Source organism: Plectropomus leopardus, chromosome 1 (genome assembly GCF_026936395.1).
Source record: "Plectropomus leopardus strain MGB_pleo_1.0 chromosome 1, ASM2693639v1, whole genome shotgun sequence".
NCBI classification, from domain to species: domain Eukaryota; kingdom Metazoa; phylum Chordata; class Actinopteri; order Perciformes; family Serranidae; genus Plectropomus; species Plectropomus leopardus.
This window is the reverse complement of record NC_142176.1, coordinates 18,644,670-18,664,528: the sequence shown is the minus strand read 5'-3', so window position 1 is coordinate 18,664,528 and position 19,859 is coordinate 18,644,670. Positions and strand designations below refer to the sequence as shown.

The following is a 19,859-nucleotide window of genomic DNA, read 5'->3' as shown; positions in this document are numbered from 1 at the left end:
TTCATTGATTCCCCCTTTCCACTACATTAGCTCTGTTTTTTTTTAATCGGTTCTGTTCATGATTGTTGGAACCTTGGTACTATCTAACGAACCAGGCCGCGTTTCCACAACTTTTGCACGGAGCCACTGCAATCAAGGATGTGTCATCACCAGTCATAACAATATTGCAATTTAATTTCTTAAATGCAAACTTTATTCTGTTATTACAGATTCAGTTCACACTTTAGGTTCAAGGAAAACCTACTCATTTTTGGGTTCTGAACCAATTTATTTACTGTAGGGTCAATATGCTCTGAACAGTTCAAAATTAAATTATTTTGGGGGGAAAAAATGCAGGAAAAACAAATCATCTGTTGCTGTCTCTTTGCTGCAAAATTCTTTAAAAAATAGAAAGATTTATATTATATTTGCACTCAACGCTGCACCATAGTTTTAGCTTGTTATTTACACTGTTGGATTGTTTTTATCTGATGTTACAAATAAAAGCCTGTAGAGCTGTTTTCTGTGTTTATTGGAAATAAATTGGGCACGAGTGGAAATAAAGCACAACAGATTGGAGATCAACTACACTTAGTTTCTACTTTTTGGAGCTCCAGGCATCAATTCTATTAGTTACGATAACATTGCTCACACCAAAGTAACTCTGGAGATATCGGAACAGTGCAACATTGCTAAGAAAAGTTATGTCAGGGCACAAAGCACAAGTGAGTAGACCACTGTACATTTTAAAAAAGCTGGGTAATCTCCTCAGGGGAAAACTATAAGTGAGTGCACCTGTGAAGTTGTAAAAATTCTCTCAACAGGAAACCCATGAGTGTACAACTGCAACAAGTACATTAAGTTACACTTAAAACAGTAAATTTGGATATAAGCTGTGGTGGATGTTTACAGCAGAATGTCTGGGGTTGAAATTTTCCCTCTACTGACAGAACTGATAGCCAAATTTATGAAAAAATAATTCAAGTTGTAATTAACTTTATTTTCTCTTCAAAATATCTTTAGCCATGTTATGTCTGTGTACAGACATTTCAAATGTAACACAGTTATCTCATTCTTAGGACTCACCATGCATGTATCTTGTGTGGTTGATTGAGTGAAAAGTCTCTCAAGCTCGTTGCTGTCAGCCAGTTTCTTCCCCGCTGTGCTGCCATTCACCTCCATCTCTCTCCTGGCAGCGCCGTTCAGCCCAGAGGCCCCCTGGGAGGAGGAAGAGGATTCCAGCACTGTGCTGTGCCCCGCCTGAGGCGTGGCCTGAACCGTCTTACACATCATAAGCCTGGGGATTACAACACACACACATAAAACTATTGTCAGCTGCAAACAGACAACAGACTGACATTAACCTTCAACAACAATTATTGGCAAGTTATTTCCATCGTTACATTTTGTTGTTGTCGTCATGTTTGTACTGACCTGCCGCGGTAGCTGAAGACGAGGAAGAGCACGCAGAAGATGATGCAGGTGACTCCGATGTGAATGCCAATTATGATGCCTGTCGTGGATGTTTTGCTCTGTTCGTCTTTCACACAATCGCACGGGGCATCCAACACTGAGGAGACACAGAATACCTCACAGTCAAACCACCAACAAAGCTTGAGTTAACACGGCTGCATCAGGGAGATGTGGGTGAGTGTGTGACTGTGAAGGTCAGCTTGACTCTTCTCAAGACAAAAGATGGCATTTCAATCAGTGAGGCAAATTAAACCTTGTGGTGATGTGGGACTATGTGTAGCTATAGTATATGTGGTTGTGTCTGGGGGACAATCACCAGATTTCTCCACGGCCTCCCGAAGTGAAACAAATCGTATGGTCGCGTTGCCATCTCCATGTTGGTTGTGTGCCAGCAGCTTTATCTCATAGACCAGTGAAGGATCTGGACAAAAAAGTAAAAAAAAGAAAAGAAAAAGAAGTTAAGACAATGAAATCTGGTTCTTCTTTTAACATTTTTAACTTGAAGTGCTGATATTTAGTGCTTTTCCTTGCCTAAATTAAGAGCAGGAGGCTTCATAAACAACTCCTAAGTTCTTCCCCAAGAAGTGTTTTTAGTCTTGTTTTAATCTTCAGCACAGCTCCAGTTTGGAAATTATGAAAAGCTTGTTTACAGGGCCAGATCACATTGTCAAATATTTGTTTCTTTAATTAAGACTACAAAGATGAATGGTCAATAAAAAAACTAAGCCAATCTGCTATGGTGCAATAAATTGTAGTCCTGAGAAACACATCTCACCCAGCTGAGTGATGTTGTACTGGGTGATGTTGCGAGGAAAATTGATGGGACCAGTGAACAGCGGTGTGTGGGCTCTTCTGTAATACAGTCTGAAGCCCTGATGTTGGCCCATCTTGGAGGAAGGTTCCCACGTTGCTTGTATCACACTGGTGTTCACCACCTTGGTGAAGAGGGAAGGAGGCGCTGGCACTGTAACACAACAGAGACAGTCAACCAGAGTGGTACAACAATATGATGAGCCTCATTTCCACTGCATGGGACTGGCAAGGCTAAACGACTTGTTCTCCGTCAGCAAAAGTTGTGGATAGTACTGTTTTGGTACACTGTTCTATTGGTGATCCTGCATGGTGCTCAGACTTGGTGGTTTGGGCTGGGTGTAGAGCATGTGTTAGTTGGAAAGACGGCATGCTGAAGTAATTAAAAGAGATGATATGGACAAGTCGTGAGACACAGTTGATGAGAGATGTTTCTGAGTGCCAGGAGAAAGACAGGCGGTGGAGTCTCCTCCTATTCCCTATGAAGTTTTGTATCAAGTAATTGTCTGCGTGTTCAATGTCTACAAATGAACTGTCAATGGAGGACGGACACTAAGCAGTGTAGAACCCCTGAGGGTGCTATGAACAAGCCCTGGAGGCGCTGGACGAGTGTTTGCCCTATAAGATGGTATCAATTACCAACACTATTTTTGGTATCACCTTGTTTGAGGTTCCAAGTAAGCTGAGTCAATACTAAATGGGGGAGTTAAAACACTGCAGACCACTGAACGGTCGGAGAGAACAATCACAAGTGCAACACGGGAAATTCTTCACCAACCCACCATTTTTAAATAGCCAAACTATCGTCAATATTATGTTTTCCGTATTTTATTTGGTCAACCAAGATATAGCAAAAAATGTTTTTCTCAAAAATTGACAAAATACATAAAATTCCTTTGTTTGGATGCCAATTAAAGGTGAGAGGTGAGAGCTGGATGGAGCAATGAGGCATAGCTAAGAGCCCCTACACTAACAGGGTACTATCTGTGGTGGAAAAAAATTGAGAAAAGCACCAAGTACAAAAAATAGGTTAAGTGGAGTTGAGTTAAGTCAAACATCCAGTGAAAATAGCAGCAGCACTAAGAGCTCTTATTTTGTATGTCTGAAGTGTAAATTACGGCTGCTTATGTGCAGTAACATTTACAGTAAAAGCATCATATCTCATTTAAAAGCTTAAATCTTGCATGTTTTTACTCTCAGCATAAAGCTCTATTACAAACCACTGTGTGTGTGTGTGTGTGTGTGTGTGTGTGTGTGTGTGTGTGTGTGTGTGTGTGTGCGCGCGCGTGTGTCCTTCTTCCAGCTCACCCTCCCCATGAGTGCTCTCGGTGACACTGTCCGATGGTTTGCTGGCCCCATGGGAAGTGTAGGCCTTGACGTAGAAGGTGTAACTGGTGGAGGGCTCCAGGTCCCTGATAATCTGCTGCAGCGTCACCTTACTGACGGCCTCCTCATACTCCATCTCTGCTGGGTCTGAAGGAGAAGAGATGGAGGTGGAAGGACAGCAAGAGAAGGTGAGATTAAAAAAAAGAGTGAGAGACAGAAGACATAAACAGGAAAAGAAAAGCAGGAGCAGGCATTAAAGTGATGGAAACGGGATCAGGAGAGGAAACAATAAGTACAATCTGTTTCTGTCATGACTTTATGGTTATTGCCCATTTCACTGGTTTTATCAGAGCAGCTCCGTTAGGTAATAGCTAATCTAGTTTGGCCCTGGGAGCCTGAATGATGATGGTTGACTGAATTGAAGGGGTGGAGTGAGAAGATGGAGGGGTAAAAGGGGGAGTTACAAAGGATGTGTTAAAGCATTTTATTGCCCTCAATCCGGAGACAACCAACCATAACCACCATCTACCTCTAGCCCTCCAACCATAGGGCCATACCATCTTGGAAGGGTAATTACAGCAGATCCTATTGGTTGGCCCCTGGGGCCCTTAATTATCCATCTGATAAACCTAGTGAGGAGAACAGCAGCTGCCACAATGAGACCCTCACCACACACACACACACACACACACACACACACACACACACACACACACACACACACACACACACACACACACACACACACACACACACACACACTTGCCCAAAGCTGTAAACAAACACTTTGCATGTACATTAACAAGCATGTACATGTGCATGTATGAATACACACATAGGGATCATATCAATAGTCAACACACACGGATCCCAAGGCAATAAATCAGACAATTTGTTTTTTAATAATACTTATTAAATTCGTCTGTGTATTGGAGTGTGGGGACTTGTACTGAAGCACTAAACACATTTGAAGTTGTTCATTGGGAGAGATGCATTTCCTTTTTGCTTGAATTAACTTACTGTGTGTAGCTTTGAATAAAAGCATCTACCACATGAAGGTGGAGTAAATGTATTGGGAAACAAACAAAAGGCCTTTTATCATTTTTTCCATACTCTGTTGTTGAGACTGTTGATAGAGTTGTAATCTAGTACCATGGATGAATTACTGAATGGACACAGACCCAGGGGCCCAAAGTATCAGGGGGGGCCCTAGCCTTCATCTGCAAAAAGTCACTTGAAGAGACTCATACTGACCAGGAAGAGCCTCAAAATGACCATATAGAAACATAAAATGACCACTACACTACCCTACCACTACAAAGAGATGCAAAACAACCACAAACAGATGCAAAGGGACTAGAGAGAGATACCATGCAACTACAAAAAGACACATGACCACAAAGGGCCACGAAACAAATACAGAGAAACACAAAAGGACTAAAAAAGCCACTAAGCAACTACAAGGAGACACAAAACAACTACAGAGATGCAAAAATGACTACAAAAAAGAATGAGAAAACAACCACAGAGACAAAACAACCTCAGAAAGGCTCAAAATACCACAAAGACCCAAAACAACTACAAAGAGACACAAGACAACTGCAAGGAGATTCAGAAATGAATACAGAAGGGGAAAAAACAACCAGAGACACAAAACAAGCACAGAGAGCCTCAAAATGACCACAAAGAGACAAAAACAACTACAAAGAGATGCTAAATCACTCATAAGAGAAACAAAATGACACAAAGCCACAGAAGGATGTGTAAACACTAGGAAAAGATGCAAAACAACAACAACAACAACAACAAGATGCTAAACCACCTCAAAGTCTGTGTGTCTTGCTCTTATGTAGGAGAGGTACTGGGACTTTTGCATGCCTGTGACCAGGGGCCCATTGTCTCATAATCCGTTCATGTCTGGGACACATTTCGACACATATGAAACATACAAACCGCAACTTGCAACATGAGATCATTTCCTCATTTTGACACATTTCATTTATCAGAAGAAACAGCAGAAAAAGCATGTGAGAGCAGAGTGACAAACAGATGCTTGCACCATTTGCGATCTGCATGCTTGCAAATTGTTTTTGTGAAATGGGCCCCTCGCTTCGAACGTCAGTGCCGTCTATCTTCATTAGGTCAGTATAACTGCTTATTTACATGATCACATTTTATGGTAACTTATTTTTATGTAATCGATTGCATATAAATTCTGCGCAGCCCCACCTGAGGTCCTGCGGATGTGAAGCACATAACCGATGATGTCCTGAGTGTTCTGATCCGGCTCCCTCCAGGACACCTGGATGTTGGTGGGTGAGAGGGCCTCGGCCTGCACGTGGGTGGGCACACCGGGCAGTCCGTCGGCCCAGAGCACTGTGAGGCGGGCGCTGGCCTGAGTGGAGCCGGCGCTGTTCTCAGCTATACACTGGTAGATGGCCTCATCATCCTGGCTAATGCCGTATATCGTCAGTGTGCTATGAGAGGAGCGAAAAAGAAGAGGTGGAAGAAAAGACAGAAAAAAGGAAATGGGGAAGTTTAGTTTCTCTGACACTAATTTGAAACACAAGAGTTGATTGCGTATGACTGTATATGAGAAATGTTAAGTCCAAAAGGTGAATCCTGCTTTTGAATAGTTGTTAAATAACGGTAATCTCCACCAAACTAAACTAAAATACCGTATTTGCAGTGAAGTGCACCAAAACATGCACACTGAGTTGGTTAACTTTTAAGGTATGTCAGTGTGTAACTTTAAAGCGCTTAATGCACACCAGCACCAGGGTTATATAATAACAGCAGCAGCAACATGTTACAGAGCAGAACATGTTTTTCTGCCATCTAACTTTACGGGATTACTCACGATACGTGTAATGCTCTCAAGAGTTGCAGTAGTTCATATCAAATAGGCCATACTCACAAATATTTGGCAACCAATAACATATAACATATATACCATAATAACAATTTTTCGACTGCTTTCAGACTCATCCATATGTGTTATGCACCTATTTTGGTGTACATAAGTTGAAATGTGAAGGTAAATTGTTGAAAAAAACTGTAATGGAAATGCAAAATAATGGAAATCTGTACGTAGAAATCAGGAGTTGAATTATGAGATATATACTTCTGGAAAGATGCTGTTTTCATAAAACTAGGCTTTCAGTGCAGCAGGAAGATACAAATACCTTTGAAAATGGTACTTTATGACCAGAGAAAACAGAAAATAAGAGCTGTCATGTTGAAAATCTACAAATACCAGAAAGCACCACACTGGACCAATAAACACTCCTGCTGGTGGGTGACGTAATGCAATGGCCATTTTTCTACAACAATATGGTGGACAGCAGGTAACAAGCAATCTCTAATGAGAGTCAAACAAAAAGCTAAAATATGTTTCTGAAAACATTTTAGGTGAGAAATAGGCAACTCAGTTACAGAATCTTGGTTTATAATTTATCAGAACTGCTTAGTTTTCCCATTTAATCTACTTCCAGTCTCCATTTTTACAATACATGAAATCGTGTGGCACTTCCTGTTCACAAATTATCTTATTAGAGCCAGTGCACCGAAATATGTATTTTTGAGACATATTAGATGATAAAATAGCCGATGCAGTACCAAAGTATTGGTTTGCATTTGAACAGCACTCCCTAGCTTTACCATTTCATTTAAGAGAAAAGAGGGGCCTCTCTCTCTCTCTCTTGATTTGCTTCTATTCTATTCTATTCTTTCTGTGGTAGCAGGCATATGAAAATGCAGAAGTACAATCTGTACAGCTCAAGAGCAAAATAAAATTTGGAGCTGGGAGATAAGCAGGGATATCTGGGTCTTGGGTAGATGGTAAAGTTCACCACAATTCATTGACAAATTGTTACACCCACATTGAGCCTTTATGTGCAATATAAATGATCACATGGTGACACTATTCTCTTCAAAAACATATTGAAACCTGTTTTTACTAGTTTTAAAAAAATATTCTGATGACAAACACTATCAGACATGTCTTTTCTTTAATCACAGTAACTAATCTATCTGAAATAAAATTGAAAACGTACATTTGAGTCTTCGAAAGTAAATTATCTGTGCTGAGTGAATGCACTGTTACTTCGTACCTCGGATAAGGACTGCATAAAGTAAGGAAGATTAATGTGACAGTATGTCAAGATGTATTGTGTTCAGTTGTGTGTGTGTGTTTGAGTGAGTGAAAGAAAGAACACAATACAGACGGCAGCAGTGTGTAAAGAAGATCCTCACTCGTGCAGAGCGCGTACTTTCAAACTGCTTCCTTTTCTATCGAAACTCTCGTCGGAGTCGATAAATCTATTTCAGCGGTTCAAAAAATGTAATTTGCCTACATCAGTGAAACCTTTCATCTGTCCATGCACACAGATGTACTCACCTCATCACTCATACCTATACACAATCACAACCTCCTACACTCACTGCCTTCACTCTATATTCTCTTTCTTCCAAGCCGTCGCTTCTCACTGTCGTACCTGCACAGCTCTTCTCTTTGTCTTTTTGTACTGCATCTCTGCTTTTTCTTCCCTCCCACGTGATCTCGCTGCTATGGAAGAAATATAAGCTTTATGTGTGTGTATATGTATTCGTGTGTGCATGCTGAGTAGGTGTTATTAGACAAGAATACATAATCTACTCCTCTTATTTGTCTCGAGGCAAAAGAAAAAATAAAACATTTAACACACTATGGAAATAAGACCCGGTGGCGCGAAACATTTCTTTATGCCATTTTCATATCAAGGCCATATCTGCTGTATTTAAGGTATAATATGTGCAGGAGAAAAAATGAGAATGTACAAATAATGAATATCTTGGGAATATGGAAGGGCTTGAGTTGTAGCTATGTCTATTTTCACTCCTTCAAGCCCTTGGTCAGGGCATTTTGACAGATCAGAAGCATATTTCAAATAAAAGGAAGAAAAGCCTCTGGCTTCTGGCTCTCATGCTGCGCTTTAAGTTGAAACACTAGAATTGAATGCCATAAGAGTTCAACATATCCCACAGCATCCCGCCTAATCTGTCACTGGCAGTTTGTAGGCACCTGTCGAACAGACTGTCATCTTTCTTTGACGGACAGGTTGGATCCTCGGTGTATTAAATCAAAATTTATTGAGAAATGCCAGGACGATCCCGTGAGGAGAAGCATGCCATTTATCGAAAGAACGACATTTCAGCCGTACATGGTCTGTCACCGGCCACCTTCTGGACCTGTGAAATTGGACATGAGGAAAGTGGCATTTCGGCTCTCTCGACGGACGCCACCGAAGCCATACGGCCTCGAAGTGGTTTGCAAGGATGGATTTGTAAAGACAGGGGAGTGCTCTTCTGGGTCAGCAGGCAGGACAGAGAAGTGAATCATTCCATTTCCTTCTCAAAATTGATGTGTCGGGATACAATTACTGTACGGCTCTAATCTGGGTCAGAATAGGCTGCGAGGCGGATGAGTTATTATTCTTTCCGGTCTGCCAGGTGGATTCAATCTGGATAATTATAAGGTCAAAGAGGCCCCCTGTATTTTACCCTCTCTGAGACAATCTCACCTCTGACCCCCGAGGTGACAGCAGTCGCCAGCCCTTGGCTCGCTACTCAACCATCACATTTCTGACAGCCTTTCATATCAGTGATGGATGGAGTGTTTGCAGACAGGCAGCTCTGACCAGACGCCACAGACGCAGCAAAGAGGGCCCCGGGGACGCACTGCCCTGATGCCACCGGGCCTGGATGGGCCTCCTGAATGTTTGAGGGGAATGCAGGGAAATTTCACAAGATGTTGCTTGTTTCGGACGGTACAGTAGCGTCCAACCACATGTATGCTAACTCACATACACGTGCATGAACACACACATACATGCGGACTGATCTTGCTGACGTGTAGCTTATGAAATTCCACATCTACAGTCAAAACTTCCTACTTCTTCCAGGATCAAAGTGTTGGTGAATGAGGAGCATAGTGTTGCTGTTTGAAGTCACTCTTTTCTGCTCTGCTGCTGAAACTGGAAAGGCAAAACATCTTTCTGTCTGTTCCAGGATGTTGCATATTTAGAATAATTTATTTTAGGGTTAGGGTTAATCACAATTGCGTTGAATTAATTAAAGACCAACAGAAACAAAATACACATTTATTCAAGAAAATCCTTTGGACTGCCAAGTGCTCCCACTTCAGTTTAAAGGTACAATGTGTAAGATTTAGGGGGATTTAGTGGCATCTAATGGTGACTGTTGAAGATTGCAATGAAAGAAAAATTCTCCTGGTTAGAAATTAATCAGTGTGGTTTTTTTTAAGGAGGTTTTTAAGGGTGCCGAATTATCCACAGAGGTCTAGGTCTTAGTTTCTACGACAAAAACACCAGGTGATTAAAATTATAAAGCAGTTCAATGTTACAAATCAGTGTTTTCCTTGCTAACGTGTGATCCCGTGTTTTCTCTGATAACTTGAGATCTAGATGTTCCAGAGGTTTTTACTGGGAGCTGATTTATTGGCAGAGGTCTCTTCTTCTCCAAAACAAAGGGATCAGGTCACTTTTTCAAACGGTGAAAACACTGAATTTAAGTGGTTTCCTGTTCAAAAACGTTTTTTCTGGTGAAGCTAAACTACGGTGGCCGATGTGAAATTATGAATGGGTCTTTACAGAGCCAGTGTGTTGTTTGTCCATTCTGGGCTACTGTAGAAACATGCCGTGATCTGTGGATACGGACCCACTCCCTATATGGATGTAAATGACTCATTCTAAGGTAAAAATAAATGGACCCCATCATTCTCATTTCCAGGTGTTTATACACTAAAGAAAACATACTCATTTCATTATTTTCCATATCTGTCCATATATCCCCATAAACCCTACACACTGTAGCTTTACATAAAGACAATGTAAAGTAGACTACTACACTTTTAAAGTTCTTAGTACGGCCAACTGTTTAATTTCTGAAGGTCAAAGACAAGTCTCCAAGCTTAAAACTTTTTCTCATTTAAACATTTTCAGCCAAAGAGATTATAAAGTGACAAGCGATTCAGTTTGAGCCTTTTTTCAAAAGACTTTTTCGATTAAATGGTTTGAGTTTTAAAATACATTAATATTCAGCAGCAGAGCAGGGCCACCAAAGATGTGTGGGGAAGAAATGAAAGATGGTAAGTCTAAGTGAGAGAGAAGAATTGATTTGGGACGTATATGGCCTGAATTTGGGCTGTTTGCTCGTCTTACAGGAGCTCCAAAGCCAAGCTGTCCTGTCCTGACAGGTTGACACCATCATTTACTCATCAGTTCAAGGTCATTTCACAGATTGATGGATAAGGCCGTGGGCCAGGGGAGTGGCTGACAGCGGGGCCTTGGGCCTGTTGTTCGGCTATGTTTACTCTCCGTTGTCTCTGAGCGGCACCCCATCAAAAGCCAGCGTGGCCGTTCTGGATCCAGCAAGAGGGAGAGGGAGGAAAAAATACAGGGACAAAAAGAGAACAGGAGGAAGAGATGGGGGAGGGGGAGGGGAGGAGCGATGAGCTGTCTGTGGCCTGAGAAGAGGGAAGGGCCCAGGGATATGACTGATTACAGGCAGGGTCAGAGTTCAAGGCCAATGCCCAGGCCCCAGCTCTCTGTAATGGGGGCAGGAAGGGGGATGTGGGGCACAGAGAGGGGCCGCAAACAAGAAAGGCAGGTCTGAGTGAAAGAAAGAGAAGAAAAAAGGGGAAAAAAAGAAAATCCTTTGAAAGGATTCTGCAAGAAAATGTCCAGGTTTGTGTGGTAGCCTGTTCCTTCAGATGTTGGCCATTAATTATAACACACACACACAGCTTACTCACAGCATGTTTTTTTTATTACACAGTTTAAACCCTCTTTACACCAAAGTAAAAAGGATCTTACACTTTCTAAATTATTTAGAGAAAGAGACTAAATTAGAAAAATGCCCATGGGATATTTCTCTCATATCTTATCTACACGAAAATTAAATTTTCCTAATTATCAGTTACAGTATCACTTTTACAACAACTGGACAGGCTGGAATTCCATCTCACCATTATCACACAGTGTGTGATGTGAGATCACAGCCTGTACGTGTCGGATGATTACACGTGTCAGCTTTAGAGACTGAAGAGTGAGTCCTAGTATGTAATTAGCAACAACTCTCAGAGGCTTCAAATAACCACAATAGCGTGTTTTACAGGAGCCATGGTTAGCAAGGTCCAATAATGAATGGAGTAACAATGATGTGTGTGTTTGTACATGTGTGCAGGTGTGTGCATATCCTATGCAGCGTTTCACGTAGCCATGTCCTCCTCGTGTGTGTTTTCCGTGTAGAGTCTGTGTGTTCGGATGAGGACGAAAGGGAGCAACACGTTTGTGAATTTTCGTGTTTGATTATGCGTGTGCACAAAATGAATGATGGCATGCACCGCGGGGCTATTTGTGCACATGCGGCGCTCACTTGCTTTTTGATTAATGTGTGTGCATGCGTGTGTGTGAATGAAATGTACAATCGATTCCCCTTCCTTCCCTTGTCCGATTTGCTTTGAAGGTCAGCGTCGTGAGAGATGGCTGAAGGGAGAAACCTCAGTGTGCGTATATTTTTACACACACACACACACACACACACACACACACACACACACACACACACACACACACACACAAAGTTATACCCACCACACACACTAATTAAAATTTCTCTGTGTGCTGCACTCACTGTATATTCAGGCTTCCCGTAGAGTATGTATTTATATAAGACCAGTATCGTTGCACTGCTCGGAGCTGTTGAATATTATTTACATATAATTACTTTTGTTTTGGCTTGGTTCAGGAGGTAAATTGCACCCCATGCCACATCATTTTCCTTCCTGGCAGGACCTTCACTACATTAAAAAACACTCCACATGGCTTTTTTAGCTTCAAGTAAAACTATGAATTTGGTGAGAGAGAGCATGTTGGCCTCCAATCATAGGGGCTGGTGCCGCAGATGCACTGATACTTCATTGATACTGACTCAGATACCTGGATTGTCGATATTGCCTGTGTCTCTGCCAAAAAAGTTGTACTTGTATACACTGCAAAGACCACAACCAATGGCTAACAAACATGTACAATCTGCACCTGCGTGAGAGGAAATAACTCTCCCTACCAGCAGGTGGCAGCAGTCTGTATTCATCTTAAAAAAAGGGAAAAACTACAGACTGACGGGAGGAATTCAAGACACAATGTAGTTATTTACCAGTTTGCACTTTAACAACACAACACAATATCGAATGAACAACACATATACACTGTAGGCAAGTGAGCAATCAACAATTATGACAGTTCCTTCAGTTAACAGTTTCTAAAAAGCTCTGTGGCTTTTCTCATGCTCTGAGATGAAAAGCCAATCAGAGTCATTTCCCACACCCAGGGACTCCGCTGTCTCCGCTACTTCAACATGCTGAATCTGCCAAAAAACATAAAAAGCCCACTAGGGCCAACAAGTGCAGAGATGTGCCAACGCCAAAACTTGGGCGACAGAAGCTCACCAGCAGCCCAATATAGACCAACACCTGATTGTTAGCTTGGTGTGTCAGGGCCCTTACAGATAAAAGAAAGGTCTAAGTCACTCACACACAGTGAGAAATAGAGTTTATTAATTAAACACTGACATCAGGCCAGTGATAATTATTGACATATAATCAAAGCCCAGGTATTAAGTCCCAGACTTAAAAAGCTGACGGTTGACGGTTCTTCCCTGATCCTCCGATGTATATACATTAGATAAAAGTCATGTGATAGACATCAAAACAAACGTTTCAGTTATGTCGTTATATTCTCATGTAACTGATCAGCAGCAAGACATTTCCATGTTGTATGAAATGCAACAACAAAATCAGTCAGATAATGTTCAAAATGTTTGCTTTAAATGAATTTTAAGTTTTTTCTACAACACTTGTTCCTGGCAACTAAAGCAGGATAAATGTTAAAGCTATTCAAAACACTTGGCTCTGCTTAGTGAAAGATTGTTGTTAAATATTGATAACATCACTGCATCTTGTCCTTTTAATTGACCTTTTAAATATTTAAATGTTTTTTTCCCCCAACCTTTATAAATTGTTTCAGAAGTCTGAACTGAACAACATGAGAAACACAGGACACCAATTCTGTCCTCTGGTGTTCTGCGTTATGTATGGCCAATAACCCATGGTCATCCTCTTCTGTGACACATAGAAACATCACACTTTCTGGATTGGAAAAAACACTGCAAGTAGATCTAATCAATTAATCCATCCAGAGAAAACTACATTGCCAGCAATTTTGAGGATCAGTTGTCATTTTTATAACGCTGCACTTTGTAAATATGAGGTGCTGGATTTCACGGTACTTTGATTATATTGATTTTTTTTTTTTTAATTTTAGTTTTGGAACAGGCAGCTCTACAGGTTGACCGGGCAAGCAGCTTTTTATGACCCGTTCAAAGGTGGCACCCTCTTGTAGCTGTAGTAATTTTTTATGGGAGCAGAGAAGGTGATGAAGTAAAAAAATCAACAAAGTCTGTGTAAAACTGTTTAAAAATGGAAGAAGTCCCTACAGGGTGGGCAGGAGGAGCGGTTGAGGATGGTTCAAACAAGCACAGGACATTCACCCATAAGACTGGTGTTTGTGGACAAAAGTCAACGCTGAGTTATTTTATTAACAACAGCGCAGCATGGAAGTATGTGTAGAATACTATGCTAGTGACATATGGGATGTCTATCAGTGGTGTAGTTGAGTTGGATGTATTACTAGGTTAGATAAGTAGGATGTGTAGTTAGTATACTCTCCTTGCAGAATCAGTGACTTCTTTTAAGTCACTTCTTGAAACTCACTTTTACAGACTTGCTTTTATGTGATATCACCTTTATTTATTGATTTATTTATAATTTTTTTTTTAAAATCTCTTCCTCTATTCATTTTGCTGCTCTTACTTCATTTATTGTACCTTATCCATCTGATGTCCTGTTCTTGGCATCCTTTCATGTTTTAATTTATTACATCTATCTCTTATTCACCTGTTTTTATCTTCTTATCTTTGTTTTATCTGCACTGATGTGGCCTTCGTATATTGTGTTTATATCATTTTTATCATCTTTTATTGCTTTTATTTTTTATATTTCCAGAAACTTAATTCATTTAGTATTTTAAATGCCTTTTGGGATCTACCTGTTTCATCACTTTTCTTCCTTTTATTAGCTTTATTCTCGTTGACCTTTTGTGTTTGCATTTTTATTCTAACATTTTTGTTTGACTGTTGTCCCTGAGTTCCTGCCTTTGCTTTGTCTGTTAAAGCACTTTGTAAACACCTGTTTTTAAGGGTTCTATATAAATAAAGTTGTTATTAAAATATATATTCCAACAACTTTTTGGCTAATAGGTGGGTATACCATAAATGTCAAGAAAAAGAGGTGGGCATAGCCTGTATACCTGCACAGAGCCTGCACTGCACCACTGATGGACGCCACATACGTCATGTTTCACTAGAAACAGAAGTAAAATTTTAAACCTCATTCGCTGTTGTTTTTTTAAAACCTAACAACAAAGTTTCATAGCAAATCGGCAACTGTTGCTTTGGACATGTTTAGAACTGCAACTGTTAACAAGTTAATATTTATCATTTTTAGTACGGTCATATATGTCATTTATGTCATCATGGAAATCAGAGGAAATCAACTTATTCTGTCATTTTGGCAAGAGATAGAGATTTTTTTTAACTCTTTGTCAGACCAAACCCCTCAACTAAGGCTTTGGGGAGCTGTGATGTACATTTAATATTATTTTCTGACCTTTAATTACAAAACAATCTGAGGATTAATTAGTTATGATAAAAATTGTTAGTATTTGTGGTGAATAAATGCAATCCAGAAATCAGTTATCTTTACGCCAATCATTAATTAGAGACTGTGATAACGAATCAGATTGTAATGTGCTCTTTCCGCTCACCTCTCAGTCCAGCTACACAATGCAAAAAAGATGCACATCAAGCTGCTCTGTGCTCTAAATGGCTGACTGCATTTCCTGGTCAACTAGCTGAGTTTATGAGCTAATTAGCTAATGGTAGATCTCAAGCTGAGGCCTGCCTCCTTAACCAATCGCAGTGCAGGCTTTGTGATGCATGACATCCACATTATAGCAGGTCTACAGAATACACTAATGGCGGCAAGTGGAAAACGCTGTGATGCTCTGACTACCCGCTCTGTCTTGTTCTCTCTCTCCTCATTTGCTCTTCCTGCCGACTCATCATTTCTCTTTTGACCACCCGTTCATTTTTCCTTTCTTTTTTTCTCCCCTACGTCTAAGTTCGGCCTCTCATTTATTTCATCCCTCTCCTCTTTCCTCCTTTGTTAGTCCCTCGCTCCATCTCCCTGACTAATATAGACTGGTGTAGGCAAGTGGGAGTGGAGCAGTGTCTGTGAGCGATGGAGGTGTCTGCTCCCTTCACTCACTGATACAGAGTGCAAGTATTGATTTTTTGAGGTGCAAATGTAATGTATTCACTTCATATTTCTCTTTTATGAATAATAACAACATGCACGGATGGTTGGCTGCCAAGGTCGACTGGAAAAATTGAACTTTCCACGTGCATTAACGCATAACAGAATTTACTCAAAAACATATTTGCTGGATGGATAGAGTGTAGCAGTTTACAATTAGTGCTAGCAACAGGCTGCACACTTATGTTTTATCCTTAAGCACAGCCTTGAAGCTAAAGGAAAACTGTTGATCATGACATGTCATCAACCATAATTCTGTACAACTCATGCAGCTTCTCCAAGAGCAGAAAAGAACAACCAACATATAATTACTCCTCTGCTCCATCTCTAAGATGGTGCTCGACTGCCACATACAGTACCTAAACGCAGAAAACAGCCACTGCAACATGCAGCCATTACAACGCGTGGTGCTGGGAATGGTAACTAACAGAGCCAGAGCCAGTTGCTGGGTCCTCCTCCTCATGACATTCCTGGGAGGAGGACTGCCATGGGAAAGCATCCAACATCCAGTCAATACACTGCTCGCATACAAAGGCACAAATAAATTGAGGCTCATGTCTTGGCAGGCGTAAATTCCAGCAGCTGCCGCGTTAGAAGCAACAGAAACGCAGAGAAATTGAAGATTTAATGATGCCAATGATCAGATCAAGGCAGTGGTGATTAATAATGACGTCCATATTACTTCTGTGTGCAGGGTCCAACTTTGTGAGGGGTGCCGACATGGTCAGGAGGGAAAGCTGGGCTGTGTTAATGGGAATTTGCATTATGTAACGACCTGTTCATGGTTCTTTTTCACATTAAATAATTATTAAAATTACTGAAACCCTTTCTGATAAGTCACCCTTTATATTGTGTTTTTAAGGCGATAAAGGCTTCATTAAAGGTTCATAACATTTTATAGATCAGTTATTAAACATTAAGAAGAGCTACTAAAGTTCTAAATGTTTGTAATAATACTTGTGGGTTTCACAGTTTCTAGTAAGACATCAAGTGTACACTTACACATGTTAACAAGCTTTTAAATCATGGATTTTGATCCGGATTAAGCGCCCCATTAGAGGGTCTTACTGATGAATTTAAGAGTGTCTAGCTGGAGGATAAACAGCAGCCACAACAATTTTTCGGTGCTTGGCAGCCCAAAGTTACTCTTGGAGAGGGCTAAATGATTTACAATCCATTGATAAAGATTTACAAAGCCCTTACATAAAGGGTAATTTACTCGAAAGTTTTTTCAAAATCTCCTCTAGTAGGAAGTCTCAGTCCTAACAAACATCTCTGTCAGGCATTCTCTCCTCTCTAATAATCCGACAACATCTCCAGACGTTTATCTTAATAGCAATATCTGTGGCCAAGAAACCCATATTTTTCAACTAACTAAAGTATCTGGCTCAATCTGTAAACAGACCACTCAAATCTAAAGCTCACAGCAGCACTACAGGGCAATCTGATTCCATTTTATAACAACCCTTTTACTGCAGTTTATCCAAAGCTGATCCCTCGCTACATCACATCACATCAGTCAGATCTGCTCAGTCCCACTATGCCAGAGTTTGTGAATTTACCTACAAAAAGTAATGCACAACAATTTGTATATAACCCATGTAATCATTAGCCAGTAATTTGCGTATACCCCTGTGATCACATGACAAGTGAAAAAGGCAGTAACATAAAGACAGAAAGTCTGCATACCACAGCAGGTTAGGGTGGTCAAACAAACACAGGACTTTTACCCACAAGACCGGTATTTGGAATCGTGTGAGACAAAGTAAGCTTTGAATTATTTTAACCATATTTCTTTTTCTAATCCTAACCTATGTAACTTAACATTAAGTATGTAATGTGGAGTGCATCTTAGTCAGATATAATACAAACCACTGTATGTGCATTTGCCTAAGATCTCATATGAGCCGCTGCATGAGTAAACATTGCAATATGACAATTTGAACAAGCAACATACCCCCACATCAGGCTCGCTCATCAATGCCCCCCATGACAGTTAACCCCCCTTTGGCATCCCACTCCTGTTTTTGTTTCTTTGTTTTTAAACTTATCCACCTTTGGTAAAGTCTCCATCCTGTTGCATGTGTACATGTAAAATATATGAACAGTAAATTGTTGCATCAGATGTAAAAGATGCTACAAAAACATGATGCCAAGAAAATTGGCAAGAAAACACACCTCTCATTTGCTTAACATCACTACTAATTAGGGTGTCTTTTGTGAAAACTGACAGTGACGGGGTGTTTTCTGCACCCTGGTGAATCAGTGGGTACTCCTGTATATATGAATGCAATTTTCACCTGTTGTTGTTCCTGAGTTTGACGTGTCCCCCAGGCTCCAGGATTTGCCCGTTCTTCAGCCAGGTGAGCTGGGGCTCTGGCTCTCCCTGTGCCTGGCAGGTGAAGATGGCAGTGGTGCCAACAGGCCGAGCAATGGACTGCGGAGCTTGAACAAACTCTGCTGGAGCTGAAACAAGAGGGAGGGAGACAGAGAGTCAGATAAGTTGGACTCACTCCCACAATCAAAAGGACAGTGCCAAAAAAAAATCTGAGCCAGAGAAACAAATTGGGATGTTTAAGAAGTATCCAGAGGTACCACAGCTTAACTTATGAAAATAACTGAAGAGCCCACAGGGTTTGCAGGCAGCTGTCTTTATTATAAAGAAGCAGAGTACTGCATTATACTGTAGGTGTATGGTATAAATAGTGTTGCAAATCTATAATTCAGGGTCAATTAGCAGGATTATACAAGACACTTGATCAATGCAGATACATGGAAATAAAAAAGTGAGAGGGGAGAGCAGAAAAGTGGAAGGACGAGAGCAAGAGAATCAACAACAGCACTAATTTGGGACTAATATGATTTAAAACAGCAACACATTTAGATGAAAATACAGTGATGCAGTTTATAGATTCATCATTTCCTGCCTTATATTTGCTTCAGGCTTCCCAGCTATGGTCAATTAGTGGTAATAACTTATTCATATGAAATGGTTCTCTTAGCAGAGAAGGTACTTTCTTTAAATCACAGAGTAATTACACTTACATCCGCCAGAGTTTAATTTCTGGCTTCATGTTTTTATTTAAGCTGACAGACAGAGAGGTATTGCACCATCTCCCCTGCACTCATTATTGTCCCAATGGTTATCTGTGATTTGATAACCTGAATTATTTATGCCCATATTAACTCAGAAAAAATGTTATGGTAATTATAATATCTCAGAGTCATCACTAGACGGTAGAAAGCTGGAACACCAGGCGTATCATATTGCCTGTTAAAAAAGAAAAAATTAGCTTTCCTTCTGTGCCATCATTTAACTCATCATTACCTGGTGGGACTGAGTAACGGGAGTCATATTGTAAAATTACACCTTTAACACAGATGCTGGTTGGAATAAAACAGCATTTAATTCTGTTGTAACACAGAGAGAGAAACCTGGACCAGTGTTGTGATTCTTGTGAAATAACACTCTGTAACAATACTCCTGTGTTTCTCAGCTTTAGGCTCATTCATTCAAACCCCACATCCAGGGGACAGGACAGCTCCGACTCTCCACCGGATCAGCAAACTTTCTGTTGCTGCCATGACATGAATTAGACCAAGCACTGCTGCCAGCCACCAGCCCGGTGTGACACCTTGGGCTTGAGGGTTCGCGTTTGCTGAATTTAAGCCACTACAGCCAACAACCGATGGTCCTTCTCCTGAGCTACTATATCTACTTCTTGGGAGGCAGTCCACAGAGGCAGGAAGCGGGGCAATAAGACCTTGTGGAGGCCAG

At 40.8% G+C, this 19,859-nt stretch overlaps 1 protein-coding gene and 1 long non-coding RNA gene across 2 annotated transcripts in view; one reads left to right on the top strand and one right to left on the bottom strand.

Annotated features, from left to right (window-relative positions):
* Nucleotides 1-19,859, bottom strand: part of igdcc3 (immunoglobulin superfamily, DCC subclass, member 3) — a 73,280-nt gene that overhangs the window by 4,812 nt on the left and 48,609 nt on the right. The window contains exons 7-13 of the mRNA XM_042488616.2: nt 18,382-18,547; nt 5,818-6,065; nt 3,571-3,735; nt 2,228-2,416; nt 1,769-1,873; nt 1,414-1,549; nt 1,066-1,276 (exon numbers count right to left, since the gene is read on the bottom strand). Of these exons, the coding sequence (XP_042344550.1) occupies nt 1,066-1,276; nt 1,414-1,549; nt 1,769-1,873; nt 2,228-2,416; nt 3,571-3,735; nt 5,818-6,065; nt 18,382-18,547 (1,220 nt within the window). The remainder of the gene's footprint in view (nt 1-1,065; nt 1,277-1,413; nt 1,550-1,768; nt 1,874-2,227; nt 2,417-3,570; nt 3,736-5,817; nt 6,066-18,381; nt 18,548-19,859) is intronic.
* Nucleotides 1,490-5,948, top strand: LOC148190397 (uncharacterized). Its single transcript, XR_015776476.1, has 3 exons — nt 1,490-1,626; nt 3,566-3,776; nt 5,812-5,948. It is a non-coding gene; the product is annotated as an uncharacterized LOC148190397 (long non-coding RNA).